At 45.0% G+C, this 23,351-nt stretch overlaps 1 protein-coding gene across 1 annotated transcript in view; it reads left to right on the forward strand.

Moving 5' to 3' along the window:
- The window catches only part of phf14 (PHD finger protein 14), an 88,937-nt gene that overhangs the window by 19,204 nt on the left and 46,382 nt on the right, over positions 1-23,351 (forward strand). The window contains exons 11-18 of the mRNA XM_038966185.1: positions 368-474; positions 930-1,036; positions 3,116-3,211; positions 6,395-6,501; positions 8,162-8,293; positions 10,929-11,091; positions 16,985-17,041; positions 17,265-17,389. Of these exons, the coding sequence (XP_038822113.1) occupies positions 368-474; positions 930-1,036; positions 3,116-3,211; positions 6,395-6,501; positions 8,162-8,293; positions 10,929-11,091; positions 16,985-17,041; positions 17,265-17,389 (894 nt within the window). The remainder of the gene's footprint in view (positions 1-367; positions 475-929; positions 1,037-3,115; positions 3,212-6,394; positions 6,502-8,161; positions 8,294-10,928; positions 11,092-16,984; positions 17,042-17,264; positions 17,390-23,351) is intronic.

The raw sequence follows: 23,351 nt of genomic DNA on the forward strand, positions 1-23,351 counted from the left end.
AGACAGGCAAACTAGCCAGTTGAGTTATTTAGACTACACACATGCCTGACTCAAAGACATTATCTGAACGACATGAGAAAGATGCTTGCTGGCACCCGAAAATAACTGTTTTTCCAATCACGGATAATTACAAAAAATACTCAGATCATAATCGTATCCATAAATTGGCCAAATCAGTTACAATACTCGTTTTGTCCGACTACTCGGCACACCCCTAGAATTCATAAAGATTAGTTTTAACTGGAAGTGCGAGAGCTGCACCTTTTTCCCCTCATCAGGGAGGGGCTTAGAGGTTAGAGAGGTGGACCAGCAACCAGGGGGTTGTCGGTTCAAATCCCGGGTCTGCCCTGTTTTATTTCTTCTTCAGCACGGACATCTTCCCCGTAGACACGTCAGACATCAGCGCCAGTGTGGACGGACGCAGGAAACACAAGCAGCCTGCCCTCACTGCAGACTTCGTCAACTATTACCTGGGTGAGCAGGGAAACAAAAACCATCTGACTGATGGCTACATAGACTTACATTACCAACCTAATACACGATTATACTTCATGTTGTTACTAAATGTGAACTGTCTGAGAGTCTATGCCAGAGTTCTATAGGCTCTCAGCATGCAGCCTTGGAAAAAATACATGTTCTTCCCCAAAATGAATGATGATGATGACATTGCCAGATGTGTGTTTGTGCGTGAATGTGTGCGCTCGCATGTGTGTGGATAGGTGTGTGCTCTCGCACGTGTTTGTGTGACGACACAGCGTGCCAGTAACCTTGAACAACATCCCCCAGCTATCTCCCATCAGATCAGCACACGCTGTTTCTCATGTGCCTTTTCCTGTATATAGATGGAGATAGATTGGGATCGGTCCTATTGATGTGTGTGTATAGATTGTGATGGTGGTTTATTGATTGGTGTCCTTATTGCTATGCAGAGAGGAACATGAAGATGGTACAGATCCAGGACAATATCTCTGAGCAGAAGAGCCTCAAAGACAAGCTGGAGAGTGAGCAGGAGAAGCTGCACGTCGACTACAACAAGGTTAGTAGGGGTACAAGCCGTAAAAACCACCGAAAAACATGCTTGCTTGACTGCTCTGTGGTAGTAGACACGGCCAGGGAGATGGTGGACAAAATGTTAATCCACATTGTTATCAACCAGTCACTAGGGGTTTACCAGTGATTCTCCAGTAGCGTTGCTCTGAGTCCTCACACTGAAGCTGTGCTATGTCTTTGTACTACATGGCCTCTAGTCTTCGGAAACACAGACAGTGCATCATTCATAAACCTACAATGACACATTAACCACTGTTTTACTACATACCGTGAAAAATGCCATTTTAAGAGCGTTCTTGTTCCTCCTCCGTCTAGCTCTCGCCATCTCTCATCTCTGTCTCTCGCTCTATCCATCTTGTTCTCCCTCAATCTCTCTGTGTCCCTCTTCTCTCTTTCTCTGTCTCTCCATCTATCTCCTTTCATCTGTCCTCCCCATGTGACCTGGGTACGGTGGCGCAGGGCAGCTTCGCTCCATCAGGCCCGATGAAGAAGGGAATAAAATAGCGGAGTAAAAGTCAGGGGAGTTAATGTTGCGTTCAGTCTTTCTGCCACACGTATTAGGCGTTATTAATGGAGTGTGTGTTGCTAATTGCACCGCTCGACTTGCTTTTACATGGAGATGGAAAGAGAAAAATAGAGAAGGAGCCCTGGGAGAGATGGAGAAACACAGAGAGGGAAAGAGGGAGAAGTGGCCCTGGGAGAGATGGAGAAACACAGAGAGGGAAAGAGGGAGAAGCGGCCCTGGGAGAGATGGAGAAACACAGAGAGGGAAAGAGGGAGAAGCGGCCCTGGGAGAGATGGAGAAACACAGAGAGGGAAAGAGGGAGAAGTGGCCCTGGGAGAGATGGAGAAACGCAGAGAGGGAAAGAGGGAGAAGCGGCCCTGGGAGAGATGGAGAAACACAGAGAGGGAAAGAGGGAGAAGTGGCCCTGGGATAGATGGAGAAACACAGAGAGGGAAAGAGGGAGAAGCGGCCCTGGGAGAGATGGAGAAACACAGAGAGGGAAAGAGGGAGAAGTGGCCCTGGGAGAGATGGAGAAACACAGAGAGGGAAAGAGGGAGAAGCGGCCCTGGGAGAGATGGAGAAACACAGAGAGGGAAAGAGGGAGAAGTGGCCCTGGGAGAGATGGAGAAACACAAAGAGGGAGAAGGATAATTAAGATTAGAAGTCTAGCTACTGATACAGCTATAAAGTCCCTGACAGGGGGGGGGGGTTGGAGGAGGAGGTAGACTCAGTCATCTCTGGGAGATAATGTGAGGTGTTAGTGAACGTTTCCCTTTCACCTCCTCTGGCAGAGCTGATTAAGTAAAGCCCAGAGAGAGATGGAGATAGAGAGGGAAGGAGCCAGACAGAGTAATGGAGAAAGAGAGGGGGAGGAAGAGAGAGGAGACAGACAGTTACAGAGAGATGGAGAAAGAGAGAGGAGACAGACAGAGGAATGGAGAAAGAGAGGGGGAGGAAGAGGGAGAAGGAGACAGACAGAGAGTTACGGAGAGATGTAGAAAGAGAGGGGGAGGAAGAGAGAGGAGACAGACAGAGGAATGGAGAAAGAGAGGGGGGGGAGAGGGAGGAGACAGACAGATGCATGGAGAAAGAGAGAGGGAGGAAGAGGGAGGAGACAGACAGAGGAATGGAGAAAGAGAGGGGGAGGAAGAGGGAGAAGGAGACAGACAGAGAGTTACGGAGAGATGGAGAGGAAAAGACAGGAGACAGACAGAGCATTACAGAGAGAGAGAAAGAGAGATAGAGGGGGAGGAAGAGGGAGAAGGAGACAGAGTTACAGAGAGTGTACAGTACTTGAGATTCACATCCAGTTAATAATACTCACCTCTTTTCCTCCTCTCATCTCTTTCTTTGAGGAGCTTCACATCGTATCTAATGTCTGTCTTCAAATATAGACATGACAGGTGTTTTTACCTGTGTGTGTATGTGTCCTTTGATGTTTCTCTTTGTAAGGGGTAGTATAAGGGTATGTGTGTGCATCTCTCTCTCACACTCACACACACACAAACACACTCACACTCACACACACAACATAAGCTGTCTGTCTCTCCCTTTCTGTAGCTGTGTGAGTCTCTGGAGGACCTGCAGAATGTCAACGGTGTTCTGAGGAGTGAGGGCCAGGTCATATGGACCATGCTGGGAGGAATCCTAGGACAGGTATGTTAATATCACATCACTTTCTCCTCCTCCTCTTGTTTTCCTTCCCTCTTCCTCCTCTGTCCACTTTCTCATCCTCCTTTCCTCCTCATCCATTCTCCTCCTCCTATCTTTCTTTCTTATGTTTATTCCTGAGTTGGCAACACTCCCACTAAACCAAACTCCAGCACCGGTCCTTCATTTGTTGTTTCATCACGCCTACGCAGAACAGAAACAGAACAGAAAAGTTGGTTAGAAAGTCAGAGGATTAAACTCCAACCGGACAGGTCTCCCTGCTACATGCCCAGGAGCTGGTGATGATGATGGATTGAGAGGAATCTAGATTGGCCATAGCAACCTGCCGTAGCAACCCACAGAGTTACCGTGGGGTAATTCTGCAGCCCGTAATAGGCTCCTGTAAAAAAACAACATCTTTCATTTACACTAAGTGATTGACCTGTCATTTGCCATAAAGGCAGACCAGACCTGGCTCTGCTCCACTCTAAATGAAGTTAGACACGGTCCGCTTGCTTTCTATCACGTTCCCACTTGCCATGGCAACCAAATCGCCTAGGTGCGTCGCCACGGGTGATGGGTCGTTTAATGAGTGCGAAATGCGGCTCTACAGAAATTGCTCTGCGAGACCTTTTTACTTTTTTAAGTAACAGAGCCTGTTTGGAAGTGCCATTAAAAAAGATTTTATTCAGAAATTCTGTCCAAGGCAACAACCAGTGAAACATTATTCACACTTAGGTAGTGTGTGAAATGACTGAATCCAAGATGATCGAAATTGGAACGGTGCACAAGTTAACAATGTTATGTGATAACTTGAACTTAAACGTACAGATATAAACAGGGACAGAATTAGCTTGAGAGATGATATACTGATAATGTGTGTAAATCCTGATCTAATCTAAACTTGGTAATGCACTGACACTGAAGAGATTAATAACCAGACAGGCTCTGTGCTGTGAGAGGGGAGGCAGCAGGGTAATGCACTGACACTGAAGAGATTAATAACCAGACAGGCTCTGTGCTGTGAGAGGGGAGGCAGCAGGGTAATGTACTGACACTGAAGAGATTAATAACCAGACAGGCTCTGTGCTGTGAGAGGGGAGGCAGCAGGGTAATGTACTGACACTGAAGAGATTAATAACCAGACAGGCTCTGTGCTGTGAGAGGGGAGGCAGCAGGGTAATGTACTGACACTGAAGAGATTAATAACCAGACAGGCTCTGTGCTGTGAGAGGGGAGGCAGCAGGGTAATGTACTGACACTGAAGAGATTAATAACCAGACAGGCTCTGTGCTGTGAGAGGGGAGGCAGCAGGGTAATGTACTGACACTGAAGAGATTAATAACCAGACAGGCTCTGTGCTGTGAGAGGGGAGGCAGCAGGGTAATGTACTGACACTGAAGAGATTAATAACCAGACAGGCTCTGTGCTGTGAGAGGGGAGGCAGCAGGGTAATGCACTGACACTGACGCAGTCTCAGACAGCCTCTCTCACATGACACTTTGGAAACGACAAGGTTTGTGTGAGGTGTGTTTGTGTAAGGTGTCTGTGCGAGGTGTGTGTCTGTGCGAGGTGTGTGTGTGTGCGAGGTGTGTGTGTGCCTGGGCGAGGTTTGCGTGTGTGTGAGGTGTGTGTGTTGTGCTCTTGCTGTGTTTAGGTGAGAATGAGAACTTAGGCGGAGAGGCCTGCAGAGAGCTAGTGCTCTGACAGGATGCTATAGCAAGACACGTACACACACACCCCTCTGGTTACACCCAATCTCTCTAAGGTTAGGGGGTAGTCCTAGATAATACAACATACAGTTGACCGTAGACTGCATATGTAATCAGCCCTTTAGAAATCTACGCAAGCGGCTAACTGAATGCATGATGCTTGATTAAAAGTATGGCTTGCGATCGGGCTGCGATGGGGGCTTCAGATAAATGGATGGAGCGATACAGCTAGAGGATGTGAAGAAAGACTGGAAGGAAAGAACGGCGTGAATCTGCAACGACCTCCATAAATCCCATAATTAGAAACGTAGAAAGGTTTAAGTGGCTACATCAGTCACGTCCCCGCGTTGCTTTGTGTCATCTATCTGATACCTTTTCATTTTTTATTTCCCCTCCTTCTGCCCGTCCCATCCCTTACATTACCAGAAATGACTGCTGTTCGCAACCGCAGCCCCAGCCCTCATCCAAGACATTGACTCAGTGTTGTCGCCTAAGGGAGAGAGAGAGGTACTCTCTAAAAGTGAAGACATTGTGAAACTTAAAAACACCTCGGTCACATCTTTTTAACCAATGAGATACTTCATTAACATTGCCTGGCAGTGTTCCGTTTGGCACGGAGTTAAAGCATCACATTTGAAATGCTGTGCACGTGTGTGTCACACACCGAGACTCTTCCTTGAAGGCGTGCCAATCAGCTGACCCTTCCCAGGGTGCCGTTTGTGTGTGTGCTGTGTGTGTTTATGCTGTGTTAGTGTGTGTGTGCTCACCGCTCAGTCCCCCACTGCCTCAGAGCCTGTCTGACTCCCAGTATGAACCAGACAGATGGCCTGAGGCTGGTTCTCACTCCCTGTCTCCGATTCTTATTTTAGCAGATACCTTCACACACATACACACACATCTCTTTGATATTAACTCTAACTGACAGGGGACTTCCCTCTATCAGTAGTGGAGGGATTTTTTACTCACTGAGCTATTGCACCAGGAGACTGTGGTCCACAATTAGTAGATAACACACCCCAGACAAACACACACACACCCTGGGGTCCTGAGGCCCTGGCCCCTCTCTCTTAGGTCCCCCTATAGGACCGGTCCCTGGGAGCCGTGGGCGACAGCGTACTGAGCGTGCTCAGATTAGAACTGCCCAAGTGAGAAGCCTGTCTGTTTAGTGGCCCAGTAGCTCCCCAGTAGCTCCCTAGCAGATACGTTTTCTAATTAACCTGCGACAGACAGTAGCCATCATGCAGCCAACGAGATGCTGGGGAGAAATAGACCCACATCCGCCTCTGTCTGTCTGTCTGTCTACTGACCAACAATAGGTTCCCACTCTCTCTCTCGCTATCGCTCTCTCTCCCCCATCCCTCCGTCCCTCTCCCTCCTCTCTGTGGACACCTTTGACATTTCTGTCCTTCACTGCTTCTCTCTGAAGTCTCCACTACACCTATGAGTTGATTGTGTGACGTGTCTCTCTCCGTGACAGAAACTGAACTCCCCATCGGTCCTGAAATCCCCAAAAGAGAGGAAGCCCAGCAAGAAGGAGGGAGGAGCTCCTGGGAAGTCCTCCAACCTACCAGCTGTCCTCTACAGGTAAACAAACAAACACACAAACATTCAAACAACAGGCATTACAAACAAGTAAAAGTCTCATATTGAGTGACTGGGCAATCAGAGAGGTCCCAGTATTCAACCCTGGGGCACTCCAACACTCTACAACCATCACTATTCCTAAGGAGTATGTATTATCATACCTGATTTCTTTTATATGCTCTTTATATCTAGCTTCTCATCTGAGAACTATCTTCTTAGAGTTGATTTTGATGTATTTCCTGTATGTACAGTACTAGTCAACAGTTTGGACACAGATATCCACTCAAGGGTTTTTCTTTATTTTTACTATTTTCTACATTGTAGAATAATAGTGAAGACATAAACTATGAAATAACACATGGAATCATGTAGTAACCAAAAAAGTGTTAAACAAATCAAAATATATTTTAGATTTTACATTCAAGTAGCTACCCTTGATGACAGCTTTGCACACTCTTGGCATTCTCTCAAACAGCTTCATGAGGAATGCTTTTCCAACAGTCTTGAAGGAGTTCCCACATATGCTGAGCACTTGTTGGCTGCTTTTCCTTCACTCTACGGCCCAACTCATCCCAAACCATCTCAATTGGGTTGAGGTGTGGTGATTGTGGAGGCCTTCTTGGTCAAATAGCCCTTACACAGCCTGGAGGTGTGTTGGGTCATTGTCCTGTTGAAAAACAAATTATAGTCCCACTAAGCGAAAATCAGATGGGATGGCGTATTGCTGCAGAATGCTGTGGTAGCCATGCTGGTTAAGTATGCCTTGAATTCTAAATACATCTCAGACAGTGTCACCAGAAAAGCACCATCACACCTCCTCCTCCATACTGTACTTCACGGTGGGAACCACACATGCAGAGATCATCCGTTCACCTACTCTACGTCTCACAAAGACACGGCGGTTGGAACCAAAAATCTCAAATTTGGCCTCATCAGACCAAAGGACAGATTTCCACCGGTCTAATGTCCATTGCTCATGTTTCTTGTCCCAAATAAGTCTCTTCTTATTAGTGTCCTTTAGTAGTGGTTTCTTTGCAGCAATTCGACCATGAAGGCCTGATTCACAGTCTCCTCTGAACAGTTGATGTTGAGATGTGTCTGTTACTTGAACTCTGTGAAGCATTTATTTAGGCTGCAATATGAGGTGCAGTTAACTCTAATGAACTTATCCTCTGCAGCAGAGGTAACTCTGGGTCTTCCTTTCCTGTGGCGTTCCTCATGAGAGCCAGTTTCATCATAGCGCTTGATGGTTTTTGCGACTGCACTTTCCGGATTGGTTTACATTCATGTCTTAAGGTAATGATGGACTGTCATTTCGCTTTGCTTATTTGAGCTGTTCATACCAGAATATGGACTTGGTCTTTTACCAAATAGGGCTATCTTCTGTATACCAATCCTACCTTGTCACAACACAACTGATTGTCTCAAACACATTAAGAAGGAAAGAAATTCCCCAAATTAACTTTTTAACAAGGCACACCTGTTAATTGAAATGCATTCCAGGTGACTATCTCATGAAGCTGGTTGAGAGAATGCCAAGAGTGTGCAAAGCTGTCATCAAGGCAAAGGATGGTTACTTTGAAGAATCTAAAATATTAAATATATTTTGATTTTTTTAACACTTTTGACTGGTACTGTATGTGTGTGTGTTCCTTTTTAGCTGTGGGATCTGTAAGAAAAACCAGGACCAGCATCTCCTGCTCCTGTGTGACACCTGCAAGCTCTACTACCATCTGGGCTGTCTGGAGCCTCCGCTGACACGCATGCCCAAGAAGACCAAGAACAGCTACTGGTGAGGGAGGGAGAGAGAGAGAGACTGAGGGGGGTAGATGGGGAAGAAAGAGAGAGAGACGGAGGGACTTGGGGGAGGTAGATGAGGAAGAAAGAGAGGGACTGGGGGAAGTGGATGGGGAAGAAAGAGAGGGGGAGGTAGATGGGGAAGAAAAGAGGGGGGGTGGGGAAGAGAGAGAACATGTGAATGGGTGCTAGAGGACTCGATGGTACAAGAGTTGCAAAAGTTGGATCAAGTGCTGTCCATAGCACAAACACACAACCCATCGCAATGACATACTGCACTGTACATCTGGTATGACATTGTTTTACCATTGTTGTATAAAAACATGTCATTTAAGCAATAAGGCATGAGAACCCGGGGATTATTGTGTGATAATTCCCGATTTAGGGCAGTTCTTAGGACCGAGGTGAAGCCAAGAGCTGTGAACAGCCCTTAGGTGGGAGTTATCACACAATAAACTCCCGGTTAGAGGGCCTTATTGCTTTTATAAAACAGTTGTCAACATATTTATAAAAATATTAATGAAATGTTTTCATTATAAACATTATTTTAATGAATACATTTGTTTTTGCATTCTGAAGTTGCTACCGAAGCGGGCTGGTCGTTAGTTCTTCTCTCATGTTTTGACCCAGTCATTAGTTCTAATCATTCTATTCATTTGACGTGGCTACGCTAAACAAATCATTGGCTTGTAGCTAGCTAGCAGAGATTCAATGATGATGACACAAGAACTTCAATAAATAATGATTTAAAAAATATCCAATAGTCCTACGTAGGCAACAACTATCATGGTTGGCAAGTCCAAACTAACCAAGCTAGTTGGTGATGTTAATAGTGACTTCGATGGAAGGACTGTCCGTGGACCTGGCGCTGGTTGGTGACAGCCTGGCGGAGAATGGGACGTCCCACTCACATCTTTGCCAGCTAAAATGGCACTCCAGCACTTTCTGATCTCCATGTTAGAGGCTGCCAATAACTCTTGAGTGAGCTCTCACATCGATGGCCACTCGCAGCCATTATTTCCCATGCCTCCAGGCCCACATTGGATAACTTTTGCATTCTGTTCATCCGATGTTGCTACGCTAAACAAATCATTGGCATGTAGCTAGCTAACAGAGATTCAATGATGATGAGAGACAAGAACTTCATTATATCAAATAGGCCTACACAGGCCGCTCTGCGTTGGTTAATGAATGAATGGAATTCTGTGTGTTTACGGTTTCCATGGTGAATTATTAGTTTCCCCAACTGTTGCAAACCAATTAGTAGCATGGGGAAATAATGTGTAGACGCTTTTCCCCCCAATTGAGATGAAGTTTAGGAATTTCCTGCCTGGGCTGCGGGACAGTGGATTGATGAGATTAACACGTCATGGTATTTTGAGAAAGTTGTCCCACAACTCCCGCATATCATCCAATCAGGATCCAAACAACCCGTTTTATAATAACTTGTAGTAGGAGATGCATTAATGTCCACCATTTATTTATTTATGTTTAGTGTGACATTTCAGCTTACTCAGTGGCAGTAGATTTATCAGATAGAGAATGCAGAGATGGTGGAAATGTCCCACTTCACACAGAGCTATATGTCCTTATCTGGATAGATAGATAGAGGAGCTCTTTTGTGTATCTGTCTCAATAGTTTCAATAGTATTCCATCTCTGTCGCTTAGTGAGATACTTCCATAGTGAGTTATCTCCATAGAGCAGCTAGTCTAATCTTTTTACTTCCGAAGTGAAGGAGGATGGGGGATTGTAGTGTGTGTACATGCGTTTGCATATACGCGTGTGTGTTTATGCACACGTGTGTGTGTGTGCGCATGCACATCTTAGACATGTGTGTATTGTTTGTTTCTGTGGCACCTCAACCTGCACGTTCCTCGTGTCTGTGATTGGGAGTAATTCATTTAACCATGAAAAAGAGAGGGTGGTTGCGTTCTGCTCCAGCGGGCGGAAATTAGAAAGCATTTGGATGGATGAAATTGTGTGGAGCCGAGGCCAAGTCATAGCCTACCTTATTATCAGGATCTGCACGGCAGGAATTTCACAGAGGCAGAAAGGAAGGTGCAGACAGGGCTTCTCAGTCAGAATCAGAAACACATACAGGATCCACAAGTTCACTTTGTCTTAACTTCTAATACTGATATTAACCTTTTTAGACCGATATTAACTTTGTCTTAACTTCTAATACTGATATTAACCTTTTAAGACCGATATTAACTTTGTCTAACTTCTAATACTGATAGAAACCCATGTCACAGTCTTATGCTTTGCCTGGGTCAGCAGAAACCCCTTTCCTCAAATCCAGTGTCGGACCTCCAGGCTCAGATTTCAGTGCTTTGGGAAACCAGTATTTTTCGAAAAAAACATCTTAGTGTTTTGTTTTTCTGCCCAACATAATTAGCAGCATATAGGTCCTGTTGTTCAGACATTGATAGTAATCAGAGAGAAAGGCTTCCCGAAACCTATTTTCCATGCATAACATGTTCACAGATAGTAAAATGAATACCACTGCATAGAGGAGAGAACAGTTTCTGGGCCCTGAAACATCTATTTCTTTCTCTCCCTCCCTCCCTCCTATCTCTCTCACTCCCTCCTATCTCTCTCTCTCTCTACCTCCCTCCATCTCCTCAGGCAATGTTCAGAGTGTGACCAGGCCAGTAGCGATGATGCCGACATCGCCATGGAGACACTGCCCGACGGCACCAAAAGGTCTCGGAGACAGATTAAAGGTCCAATCAAATTCATCCCTCAGGAGATGTCCCCAGAGCCCAAGAAACGAGATGTGAGGGGCACGGTGTGTAATAAAAGACACTTTAAAAAATATATATTATTATTTACAGTGCCTTCAGAAAATATTCACACCCCTTCACTTTTTACACATTTTGTTGTTACAAAGTGTAATTAAAATAGATTTAATTGTCATTTTTTGTCAACGATCGAGAGAAAATACTCTGTCAAATACTGTTTTATATTTTTATTTTTTATTAATGGAAAATAAAACACTAATATAGTTTGATTAGATAAGTATTCAACCCCCTGAGTCAATACATGTTAGAATCCCCTTTGGCAGCAATTACAGCTGTGAGTCTTTCTGGGTAAGTCTCTAAGAGCTTTGCAAAACCTAGATTGTAGAATATTTTTATAATTCTTCAAGCTCTGTCAAGTTGGTTGTTGATCTTTGCTAAGTCTTGCCATAGATTTTCAAGCCAATTTAAGTCAAAACTGTAACTAAGCCACTCAGAAACATTCAATGTCGTCTTGGTAAGTAACTTCAGTGTATATTTGGCCTTGCGTTTTAGGTTATTGTCCTGCTGAATGGTGGATTTGTCTCCCAGTGTCTATTGGAAAGCAGACTGAACCAGGTATTCAATGTCTGCTTTTTTATTAGTGTTTATTTTTTACCCGTGTTCTTTGTGAGGCATTGTAAAACCTCCCTGGTCTTTGTCATTGAATCTGTGCTTGAAATGCACTGCTCGACAGAAGGACCGAGCAGGCTTGTCATAACAAAGGGTTTGAATATTTATTTACTTAAGACATTTCAGCTTTACTTTTTTTATGAATTTGTAAAAATTCCTAAAAACATAATTCCACTTTGACATTATGGGGTGTTGTGTGTAGATTAGTGACACAAAATCAAAATGTAATCCATTTTAAATTTGGGCTGTAACACAACAAAATGTGGACAAAGTCAATGGGTGTGAATACTTTCTGAAGGCACTGTATTATAATAAAACATGTTATTTATTTTGTTTACACAAGCCCGTCTAATTGCTAAAAGCATGCTAGTAGATACCCATAGACTTTCAGTCATTGCGCTAACGCTAGTTAGCATTTGTTTGTGAAATGACCTCTAACTTCCTTCATACTGGACACAGAGGCATACACATTGTATCCAGAAGTTCTGACTCGGGAAGTAGATAAAGGCATTAATCCTGAAGTATCCCTTTAAGTGGTGGTCTGACAAAATGGGTTTTAAATGCCTCCACTTTGCTAGTTTAGGGGTTGATTGGGTTGATATTTCTGGGGTAGCCTTTTGAATTGTCCTGCCATCTACTGTATAATCCAGATTTGGAGAAACAGACAGTAATCCGTCAACCTATACCTGGGGTTAAAAGTACTCCATCATAGGAAGTGTATATCAGGCCAGATTAACAGAGCCCAACAGATAGCCCAGGCCAGACTAACAGAGCCCAACAGATAGCCCAGGCCAGACTAACAGAGCCCAACAGATAGCCCAGGCCAGACTAACAGAGCCCAACAGATAGCCCAGGCCAGACTAACAGAGCCCAACAGATAGCCCAGGCCAGACTAACAAAGCCAAACAGATAGATAGCCCAGGCCAGACTAACAAAGCCAAACAGATAGATAGCCCAGGCCAGACTAACAGAGCCAAACAGATAGATAGCCCAGGCCAGACTAACAGAGCCCAACAGATAGATAGCCCAGGCCAGACTAACAGAGCCCAACAGATAGATAGGCCAGACTAACAGAGCCCAACAGATAGCCCAGGCCAGACTAACAGATAGATATACCAGTTCAGACTAACAGAGCCCAACAGATAGATATACCAGTTCAGACTAATAGAGCCCGACAGATAGCTCAGGCCAGACTAACAGAGCCCAACAGATAGCCCAGGCCAGACTAACAAGCCCAACAGATAGATATACCAGTTCAGACTAACAGAGCCCAACAGATAGCCCAGGCCAGACTAACAGAGCCAAACAGATAGCCTAGGCCAGACTAACAAAGCCCAACAGATAGATATACCAGTTCAGACTAACAGAGCCCAACAGATAGCCCAGGCCGGACTAACAGAGCCAAACAGATAGCCCAGGCCGGACTAACAGAGCCAAACAGATAGCCCAGGCCAGACTAACAGAGCCCAACAGATAGATATACCAGTTCAGACTAATAGAGCCCAACAGATAGCCCAGGCCAGACTAATAGAGCCTGAACAGATAGGCTCTGTTAGTCTGGCCTGGGCTAACAGATAGTCTGGCCTGGGCTAACAGATAGTCTGGCCTGGGCTAACAGAGCCCAACAGATATAGATCATAACAAGCCAGACTAACAGAGCCCAACATATATAGATCATAACAGGCCAGACTAATAGAGCCCAACAGATATAGATCATAACAGGCCAGACTAATAGAGCCCAACAGATATAGATCATAACAGGCCAGACTAACAGAGCCCAACAGATATAGATCATAACAGGCCAGACTAAGAGCCCAACAGATATAGATCATAACAGGCCAGACTAAGAGCCCAACAGATATAGATCATAACAGGCCAGACTAAGAGCCCAACAGATGTAGATCATAACAGGCCAGACTAAGAGCCCAACAGATATAGATCATAACAGGCCAGACTAACAGAGCCCAACAGATATAGATCATAACAGGCCAGACTAACAGAGCCCAACAGATATAGATCATAACAGACCAGACTAACAGAGCCCACAGATATAGATCATAACAGGCCAGACTAACAGAGCCCAACAGATATAGATCCTAACAGACCAGACTCACGGGCTAATGGCTGGCCATTCAGAACACATAGGTCACGCTGCTGTACTAAACAGGATTGCTAGTGGACATGCCAGTAAACTAGAGCTGGTGGATCCAAACACACACTTCCTCTGGTGTTCAGCCCCAAACATCCCCCGCTGGCTCATTGTTTCAGGTCTGCCATCAGATTCAAACTGATCCAAATGGACTGAACTACTTCCAATCTACAATCATGTAAGAGGAAGTTGGAATATTAACAAAGGGGGGAATCAAACATCTCCTTGTTGTTCCTGACACGAGCGAACGAATGATGGATCCGGGTTGTATGTTTTTTTTAAAGGAAGAAGAAAAATCAACAACATATTTAAACAGATTGTGAAAACAATTCCATCTGTTGCCTTTGGCTCCTCCGCCACCACTTGGCAGATGGAACGCGTATCATTAGAAATGCTAACTGCTAAATGCTAGAACCACAGCTACTTGGCTCCTTCACTTCAGCCCTCCCTCCATCCCTCCCTCTCTTCCTTCCTCGCTCCCTTCTAAGCCACTTCTGCCTGCCTGCGACGGGTGGGCGGGTGGCACCACCTTACAAAGGGCCCAGAGTATGAGTTTATTTAACTGTTTGGTTCCTATAGTGGTTGACTCCATTAAGGTAATCTATGATTGGCCAGGGAAAGATCAACACATCCAATGCGGAGTTCAGTGCAATGCAGACTAAGGTTAAAAATAAATAAGATATAAGGTAAAGTGTGCAAACACACACACACACACAGCATACCTAATCAAGGTCTCTGTTCAGGTGAGGAAATTAAAACTGGGGGCAGTTTGTACGACTGAGCTAAATCAATCTTTTAATTAAGTACATCATTGCATCTTTAACAGCCATGAATCATGTCACAGCACCATGCAGGATTAGAGAAGTTAACGGAGCAGAGGACCCAGCAGTAACTAGATGTAGTAACTTCATTCTCATCATCATTCTCACTAGACTAATGGCATATGTTCATACAGGATGTTCCTGTGTAATCATGGAGGGGTGTTGCAGCAGGGCCATGTTTAATCACCACCCCATTACACACACTGTCACACAGAAGATTCTAGAAGAAGAAGCAATGATAACCAAGCCTCCTTGAAAATGCAGGATGGTTTTTGGCAATTATTCTTTTTCGAGATAATAATTAGAGATATTGGCCTAATAATTTGAGATATTGTCAGTAGATTCTACTAGAAGAAGCAAATACCAAGCTTCCTTGAAAATTAGGTACAGTTTGGGTCCGGGAACTGATGGTTCTGAGATGTAATCATTCAATGAGTGTTGAAAGTAGTGATGCGTTACGGAGTATAGCTGTCAGGCTGTGTGTAGGATGTCTAACAGATATCCTCCACACTCTGTGACCTTGAGGGCACATGTTGAGTTAGAAGAGGGCACTACCCTGCAGTAGGCAGTGTACTCAGTCAGCAGGTCCTGAACAAGGGCCAGAGGAGGCTGAGCTGCACCACAGAGTGGCAGTGGGCCATCTTACCCCTGTGGCCTCGCACACACATACACACACTCCAACACTCGTCCCCATGCAGGGGCCAGCGGGAGGTCGATTAGCCAGCCCTGATAAATTGAAACAGGGCTTTAGAGCGGTGCCAGCGCTAGGGTGCCCTGGTAAAAGCATTAAAAATGCAAAGCAGGGCCCTTTCAGCAGCTGCCCTCGCATTTGAAGATAAATGCAGCATTGAAGCTCCTCGACTGGAGCGGACGCGGCGAGAGGAAATCAGAAAAAGCTGGCTTAATCCCTGAGTACTTCCAGCAGCAGGGTCCTCAGGCCAGCGTACTTCTGGGCACTCTGCTTTAGACGCGCTAACAGAAAAACTCATTAACCCAGACTCACCGCCACAGCACTCTACACCACCTCCCTCTACACCACCTTCCTCTCTCCATCCTCCCTTCACCACCTCCTCCCACTCCCCTCCATCCCTCCTGCCTTTCTCAATCCCTCTCTGACAGAACATACAGAGAGTGAAAACCTCCAGAAGGAGTAGAAGACGTCTATGGTTGGTTGTTCTTTTCTTTTTTTTGTATTAAGGAATAGCAGGGTGTTTTTGGGTGTTATCTAAGACGGCGACAGCCAGCCAGCCAACCAGACAGAAGCTGGGCTATTCTCTGACTTACCAGGCAGTGAGTGGCCACAGAGAATGAGTGTTCCTCAGGCTCTCTCCTTCCAGGTGTGGAGGGGGTTGGTTATTGACAGTCTAAAAACAAAAGACTAGGGGGAAATAAAATGGAAGAGGACTGGAGAGTGTTTTTCTCCCCTCTTCTCTGATGAATATCTGTTGTGTTTTTTCGGGGAGCTGAGACTGGGAGGGAGAATAGGGAGGCGGGGGGGAAGCAGGGCTGGGGTGGTATATCGGAGGAGGATCAGGGTATGGTGGCTGTAGATAAGTGGGATCCATGAAGAGGTGGAGGGAGAAAGGCAGGGAGGGAGGGAGGGAGCAGCCATATCTCCACAGCTCTTTCTCTCCCTTCTCTCTCTCTCTATCGCTCTGTCTATCCCGCCCCTCTTTTTCTCACTCTCTCTCGTGCAGTTGAATAGAACCTAGTCCACAGACAGCACTGTGTGGCTCTCTTGTCTTGTATGTCCAGAGGTAAAACAAAACACCAGCCTCACTGGGCAGTAGAGGATTAAATACAGGACAATCAAACAAAACATGTATTTGGAAACAGTTTATGCTTTCTGTTGTATTGTAGCAAAAGGCAGAGACCACAGTGGGTTTTCTTTGTTTGACAATCTGAATAAACAGCTGAGGGAGCAAACTTCCACTGGCTCCAGAATCTTTTCGAGAACAGGAAAGCTACAAATAAAGTTAGATTTTTCTGATGCTGCTAATACCTTGTGGAGCATATCTCTAATTAAGTCAAATTATTATTTTGACAGATTCACAGACAAACTACCAAAAACTAAAGATTTGCCTGACCACTCAACAACTCAAAGTAAAGAAATATTGTGACCTTGTTGTGACCTTGTGCCTTGCATGGCTAGCTGATAACCTTTCACAAGGATCATGAGACTGACCAGTGCTCAGGTCAATTATCTCTCATCAATTCACACAGATCAATCAATTAGCACAAAAATCTAGCTTCGTTAAAAGGGTCCGAAATGAACCTAACATGCTGTTCTGTATTCCACAGAGAACCAGAGGGCAGAAGAGGAAGAGGGTGTCCATCTGTGAAGAAGAGAAGTTTGAGGTGCAGGTATGTAATTGGTCTAAATTTGTTACTAAACATTCCTACATCTCCTAACCTCCCTAACGCACTCAGAACTAATACATACACATCCCCTGTGTTACTTACGGGACTACTCTATTCACTCTATTAGCCTGCATAGTACTCTTTCTTCTACGCCATTACCACACACACACACACACACACACGGCAGTGTCGGGTCTAATCAGCCTGTGTGTTTCCATAGGAACCGGCTCTACGGGAGCGGCGTCAGCGCCAGTCTGCGATCCAGAAGAAGACACCTAAAGCAGACGACACTAGGACCGACTGTACGTCCTGCAAAGGACCCGGGGACAACGAGAACCTCGTCAGGTGGGTCACTGTGTGTGTGTGTTTGTGTGTACCAGTCAAAAGTTTGGACACCTACTCATTCAAGGGTTTTTCTTTAATTTTACTATTTTCTACATTGTAGAATAATAGTGAAGATATCAAAACTATGAAATAACACATATGGAATCATGTAGTAACCAAAAAAAGTATTAAATAAATCAACATATATTTTATATCTGAGATTCTTCAAAGTAGCCACCCTTTGCCTTGATGACAGCTTTGCACACTCTTGGCGTTCTCTCAATCAGCTTCATGAGGTAGTCACCTGGAATCCATTTCAATTAACAGGTGTGCCTCGTTAAAAGTTAATTTGTGGAATTTCTTTCCTTCTTAATGCATTTGAGCCAATCAGTTGTGTTGTGACAAGGTAGGGGTGGTATACAGAAGATAGCCCTATTTGGTAAAAGACCAAGTCCATATTATGGCAAGAACAGCTCAAATAAGCAAAGAGAAACGACAGTCCATCATTACTTTAAGACATGAAGGTCAGTCAATACGTAACATTTCAAGAAAGTTTCTTCAAGTGCAGTCGCAAAAACCATCAAGCGCTATGATGAAACTGGCTCTCAGGAGGACCGCCACAGGAAAGGAAGATGCAGAGTTACCTCTGCTGCAGAAGATAAGTTCATTAGAGTTAACTGCACCTCAGATTGCAGCCCAAATAAATGCTTCAGAGTTCAAGACATATCTCAACATCAACTGTTCAGAGGTGACTGTGTGAATCAGGCCTTCATGGTCGAATTGCTGCAAAGAAACCACTACTAAATGACACCAATAATAATAAGAAGAGACTTATTTGGGACAAGAAACATGAGCAATGGACATTAGACCGGTGGAAATCTGTCCTTTGGTCTGATGAGTCCAAATTTGAGATTTTTGGTTCCAACCCCGTGTCTCTGAGACGCAGAGTAGGTGAATGGATGATCTCTGCATGTATGGTTCCCACCGTGAAGCATGGAGGATGAGGTGTGACTGTGTGGGGGTGCTTTGCTGGTGACACTGTCTAGGTTTTATTTAGAATCCAAGGCACACTTAACCATCGTGGCTACCACAGCATTCTGCAGCGATAAGCCATCCCATCTGGTTTGTGGGACTATAATTTGTTTTTCAACAGGACAATGACCCAAAACACACCTCCAGGCTGTGTAAGGGCTATTTGACCAAGAAGGAGAGTGATGGTGCTGCATCAGATGACCTGGCCTCCACAATCACCCGATCTCAACCCAATTGAGATGGTTTGGGATGAGTTGGACCGCAGACTGAAGGAAAAGCAGCCAACAAGTGCTCAGCATATGTGGGAACTCCTTCAAGACTGTTGGAAAATATTCCTCATGAAGCCGGTTTAGAGAATGCCAAGAGTATGCAACGCTGTCATCAAGGCAACGGGTGGCTACTTTGAAGAATCTAAAATATATTTTGATTTGTTTAACACTTTTTTTGTTACTACATGATTCCATAGTGTTGATGTCTTGACTTTTATTCTACAATGAAAATAGAAAAAATAAAGAAAAACCCTTGAATGAGTAGGTGTGTCAACTTTTGACTGGTACTGTATGTGAAAAGGGTGGTGTGTGGGATAATGTGGGTGTCGCCATGGAATGGGAGGTTGGAAGGGTGCATGAATGTGTGCATGTGCATGTGTATGTGTGTGTGTGTGTGTGTGTAGAACCATATCCTCCTGATGATTTAATGTAGTAGGCCTTGGTTGCCTTGCGTAGGCAGAAGGCCACGATGAGGGGGGCTGGTGAGGGGGGCTGAGGCCAGCAGCTCTGTAGAACACCTGTATTGAACAACCACCTACGTTTACACACTTCATCAAGATGTAGTGAACAGTCTGATCTGCCCTGATCTCCCATCAGAGATTCAGCGGTCTCCCGCTGCTTAAACAGGACCGTAACTCTACTAGATCCCTCAGTAGTGTGTGAATTACAGCAATCAGCATTTACACACTGTAGACTGATTTATCAGAGTTTATTTATTTATGAGGTAGACCACCCTTATATGCGTTATATTTAGCTTACAAACTGGGACTGCATGCTTTATTCACTTAATCATTTGTTAGAATTGACTTCATTTATCCACTTAACGTAGGGTTCTTTATGTGAGCTGTATTTGGTATTATTAGTGTAAGGTTGAGCAAATAATGTGTGGTTCTGTCAGTGTTTTATAGGTTAAGGAGGTCAGGGGCTGTGAGGTGTGCTGCCTGCCCTGACTCTTTCTATCTTTGCATTGCACAGGTTGTGAGGGCCGGGGCAGACACCTCTCCTCACCTCCCCACACCTAGACACAGCTGGACAGATGAGAGAGAGAAGCAGACCTTTGGCTTAGAGGCAGAGAGGGACTTAATTACGTGGAAGAATGACAGCGGCGGTGTGGGATCAGATGGCCATCTTTGACCTTCCAACCACGGTCTTCTTCGTGACCCAAATTGGACCTTCTACTGGCCGTCCAATTAAAATTGAGGGAGAGAGGCAGAAATGGAAATGAACTTTGATGAATTCTAAAATACTTGTTGAAATTAGCAAATTAAGTTTTGAAAGGTTCAGTATTACTGAACTGGTCATTCTTGGAAGAACAACAGGCCCTTTGTGATCATCACTGCCAACTCGAAGAGTCCATCTATCTGGACTAAGGTCTATCTGGACTAAGGTCTATCTGGACTAAGGTCTATCTGGACTAAGGAGTGATTCTGAAACTGAACAATATTACTAGAAGCATCTCATTGGTTACCTGTCTGTCGGCTCCTCTCTATTCCTCTAACAATGGTGCTTCTTCTCTTCCCCTTTTTTGTCTCCCTTGTTCCCTTTTCTGTTTCTCTCCCCCTGTCTCTTCACTCTCTCCTCAGCCCCCTTCCCTCTCTCATCCATTCTATGTTGGCACTTCACTCCTTTGACCTCCCTAAGCATCTTATCACCACATCCAATCAGTTGTATTGACTCTAGTCATTTGTGGTCCAATCACATAGTGTTTTCCTCAGTAAAGGCCTTTAATTGGAGATGCACTTGAACTTAAGCTCTCATCTTCTTCTAGTGTTGTCGTCAAGTAGAACTTTCTAGAGTAGAGGAAAAGTAGTGATTTTTAGTAGAATGATTTCCCTTTCTAGTGTTTGAGAAGTACTGTAAGTAGCTGCTTAGATAAGGTTTAACATATTGAAAATAGCAACATGTATAGTAATGGTTATTGTAACTTCTAATGTGAGTGTGTGTGTGTGTGTACAGTAGGTTTTTAGTCTCTCTTCCTTCCTTTCTTTAATATTTTTAAAGTGACAGTTTAACTCTGAGTTCTATTGGAAGTGTGTGTGTGCACGCGCCTCCCCAGTGCCCCATAGTGAGTGCTGTCAACTGAGCAGCTGCCATGTGGTCCGTCTGTCAGGGTCCTTGACAGAAGTGTCACAGTTTGCCCTCACATGTCACTCCTCCGCTCATCCCCCCCATCCCAGGACCCTCTATGTCACTACTCCTCTCTTCTGCCCATCTGTCTGGGGACCCTATATCCATGGCTCTATGGCTCTGGGAGCTGCCAAACCTCACATAATGCTTAGGTCCACTGGAAAATCTGCTGAGGAAATAAAGATGGTGGTTTGGTAGTTTTCCTGTGGAGATTAGAGATGCCTGTACAGGATGACCTGGTCACTCACCACGTCATGTCACCCCCACGAGCCCTCCTCATCCCTGATCCGTCTCATCCTCTTCTGTCTCCTCCTCCTCCGCAAAAAAATTTGAGGACTGTCCATGAGCTACAGCCTCTAGCTAACCCTACTACAGCTAACCCAGCTAACCCTACTACAGCTAACCCAGCTAACCCTACTACAGCTAACCAGCTAACTATACTACAGCTAACCAGCTAACCCTACTACAGCTAACCAGCTAACCCTACTACAGCTAACCAGCTAACTCTACTACAGCTAACCAGCTAACTCTACTACAGCTAACCCTACTACAGCTAACCAGCTAACTCTACTACAGCTAACCAGCTAACTCTACTACAGCTAACCAGCTAACCCTACCACAGCTAACCCTACTCCAGCTAACCCTACTCCAACTAACCCTACTTTCAGCTAACCTTACTCCAGCTAACCTTACTCCAGCTAACCCTACTTTCAGCTAACCTTACTCCAGCTAACCTTACTCCAGCTAACCCTACTTTCAGCTAACCTTACTCCAGCTAACCTTACTCCAGCTAACCCTACTCCAACTAACCCTACCCTACTACAGCTAACCAGCTAACCCTACTCCAGCTAACTAGATACTCCAGCTAACCCTACTTTTACTAAACTTACGCCACTTAACCGTGCATGGCTCTGTATATATATATATATATATATATAACCATTAGCCCTAGGGCTAGGCTATGACCAGCTGTGTATCTGACTGAGCCAGAAGTGCAACTGTAGCCTACAGTAAACGTACTTTAAACATGGCAATACGTGGTGTGTTCCATCAGTTCAGAGTGTGTGAATGAACACCTGGTAGCTGTGTTGTGTGTACAGTATTTATTGATTGATTGAAGTCCATGCTTTTTTGTGTCTTTTATTTGTGTATTCATTCTCTATTTTATATCATAATACGCCTTTTGTTATTACTGTATTGTGAAGAAATTGAGTTAAGCTCACTTTTGTGTAGGAACCTGAAAGGACTCCTTGCTAGACATATTAATTGTTTATATATTTGTTTACAATACATGCCTTTATGCTACTATTTGTTTACACACATGCCTATATGTGATTAGTATTATTTGTATATTTGTATATGTAATTACTTCTAACAGAAGTTGATACAGTAACTGTGATATACTGTATGGAGTAAGAATGTTGCTGCTGTCATGATATGTGTGAATGTGAAGTGTCCCTTCCAGCCCCTGTGGCCCTCAGCATTACAGCAGAGCTCTAATAAACTCTTGACTTTTTCACCTTATTGCCATAGTGATAAGTGAAAGTTAGACAGTTAATTAATTGTTGTAAAGGTGTGTCGGCGGCCATGTCGATGGCGGGCAGCGGTCCGTTTGTGCGTCTAACGCCCTCTGCCATCTCTGATTTATCACGGGGGAAGTGCCCCCTCGTCGGCTGCTGACCGTTAACAGGCCAGTAGAGCTGGTGAGAAGAGGAGAGTGGGCGGTGGTCTCTTTTTCTCCCTCTCTTTCTCTCCTTCTCTTCGCGACAAAGTTGATCTGTTTATTTCAGCTAAGCCCCGATTCTGTGGCCTCTCCTGTTCCTGCACCAATTCACCGCTCTCTCTTCTCTCTTTCTCCCTCTCACACAGTGCCAGATAGAGAGGGAGAATAGAGGCTTTTGTGTACAATCTGGTTAACAAAAGCCTCCAATGTGTCTGGCACTAGACGGATAGGCAGCAGCAACAGAAAATAGTCAGAGACACTCTCCATGCTGGGCCCAGACCTGGATTCAATTGAGCTGGGTTTGATTGAGCTTGCCCGGCTTATTGTACCAATAGAATACTTCCAAAAGTGCAAACCCCGCCCATCTGGCACTCTAGGAAGTCTAAAGCAAACGCTGAAGTATTTCAAACATTTCCAATGGTATTTGAACCCAGGACTGGAGGAGAAGTACTCTGTGTTGGGCAAAGTAGAAAGACAGCCAGACAGACAGGCAGCTGCCTCACGTCGAGGTTGAGACTCAGAGAGATGGAATCAGCACAGCGTGGAGAACTGTAAGTGCCCCAATCCCTCATTCCTGCAGCCTTCTCTCAGCCCCTCTCAGCCCAGGGTCCACAGAGACACAAGGGGAGCAGGCCTTGGCAGAGGGATTGAGTGAGGAAGGGATGCTACAGCTGTGTTCCGACCATGGGGATGAGTGAATTTGAGACAGGCACTGGGTGATGGAGGGAGAGAGGGGAAGGATGGAGAGAAAGGAGGGAGGTTCTGGAAGAGCAGTAACCTTTGGGATGATGAGTGTGTTTCCCATTACCGTCCTGACACAGGATCCACTGAG

Source organism: Salvelinus namaycush, chromosome 27 (genome assembly GCF_016432855.1).
Source record: "Salvelinus namaycush isolate Seneca chromosome 27, SaNama_1.0, whole genome shotgun sequence".
In the NCBI taxonomy this organism is placed as follows: domain Eukaryota; kingdom Metazoa; phylum Chordata; class Actinopteri; order Salmoniformes; family Salmonidae; genus Salvelinus; species Salvelinus namaycush.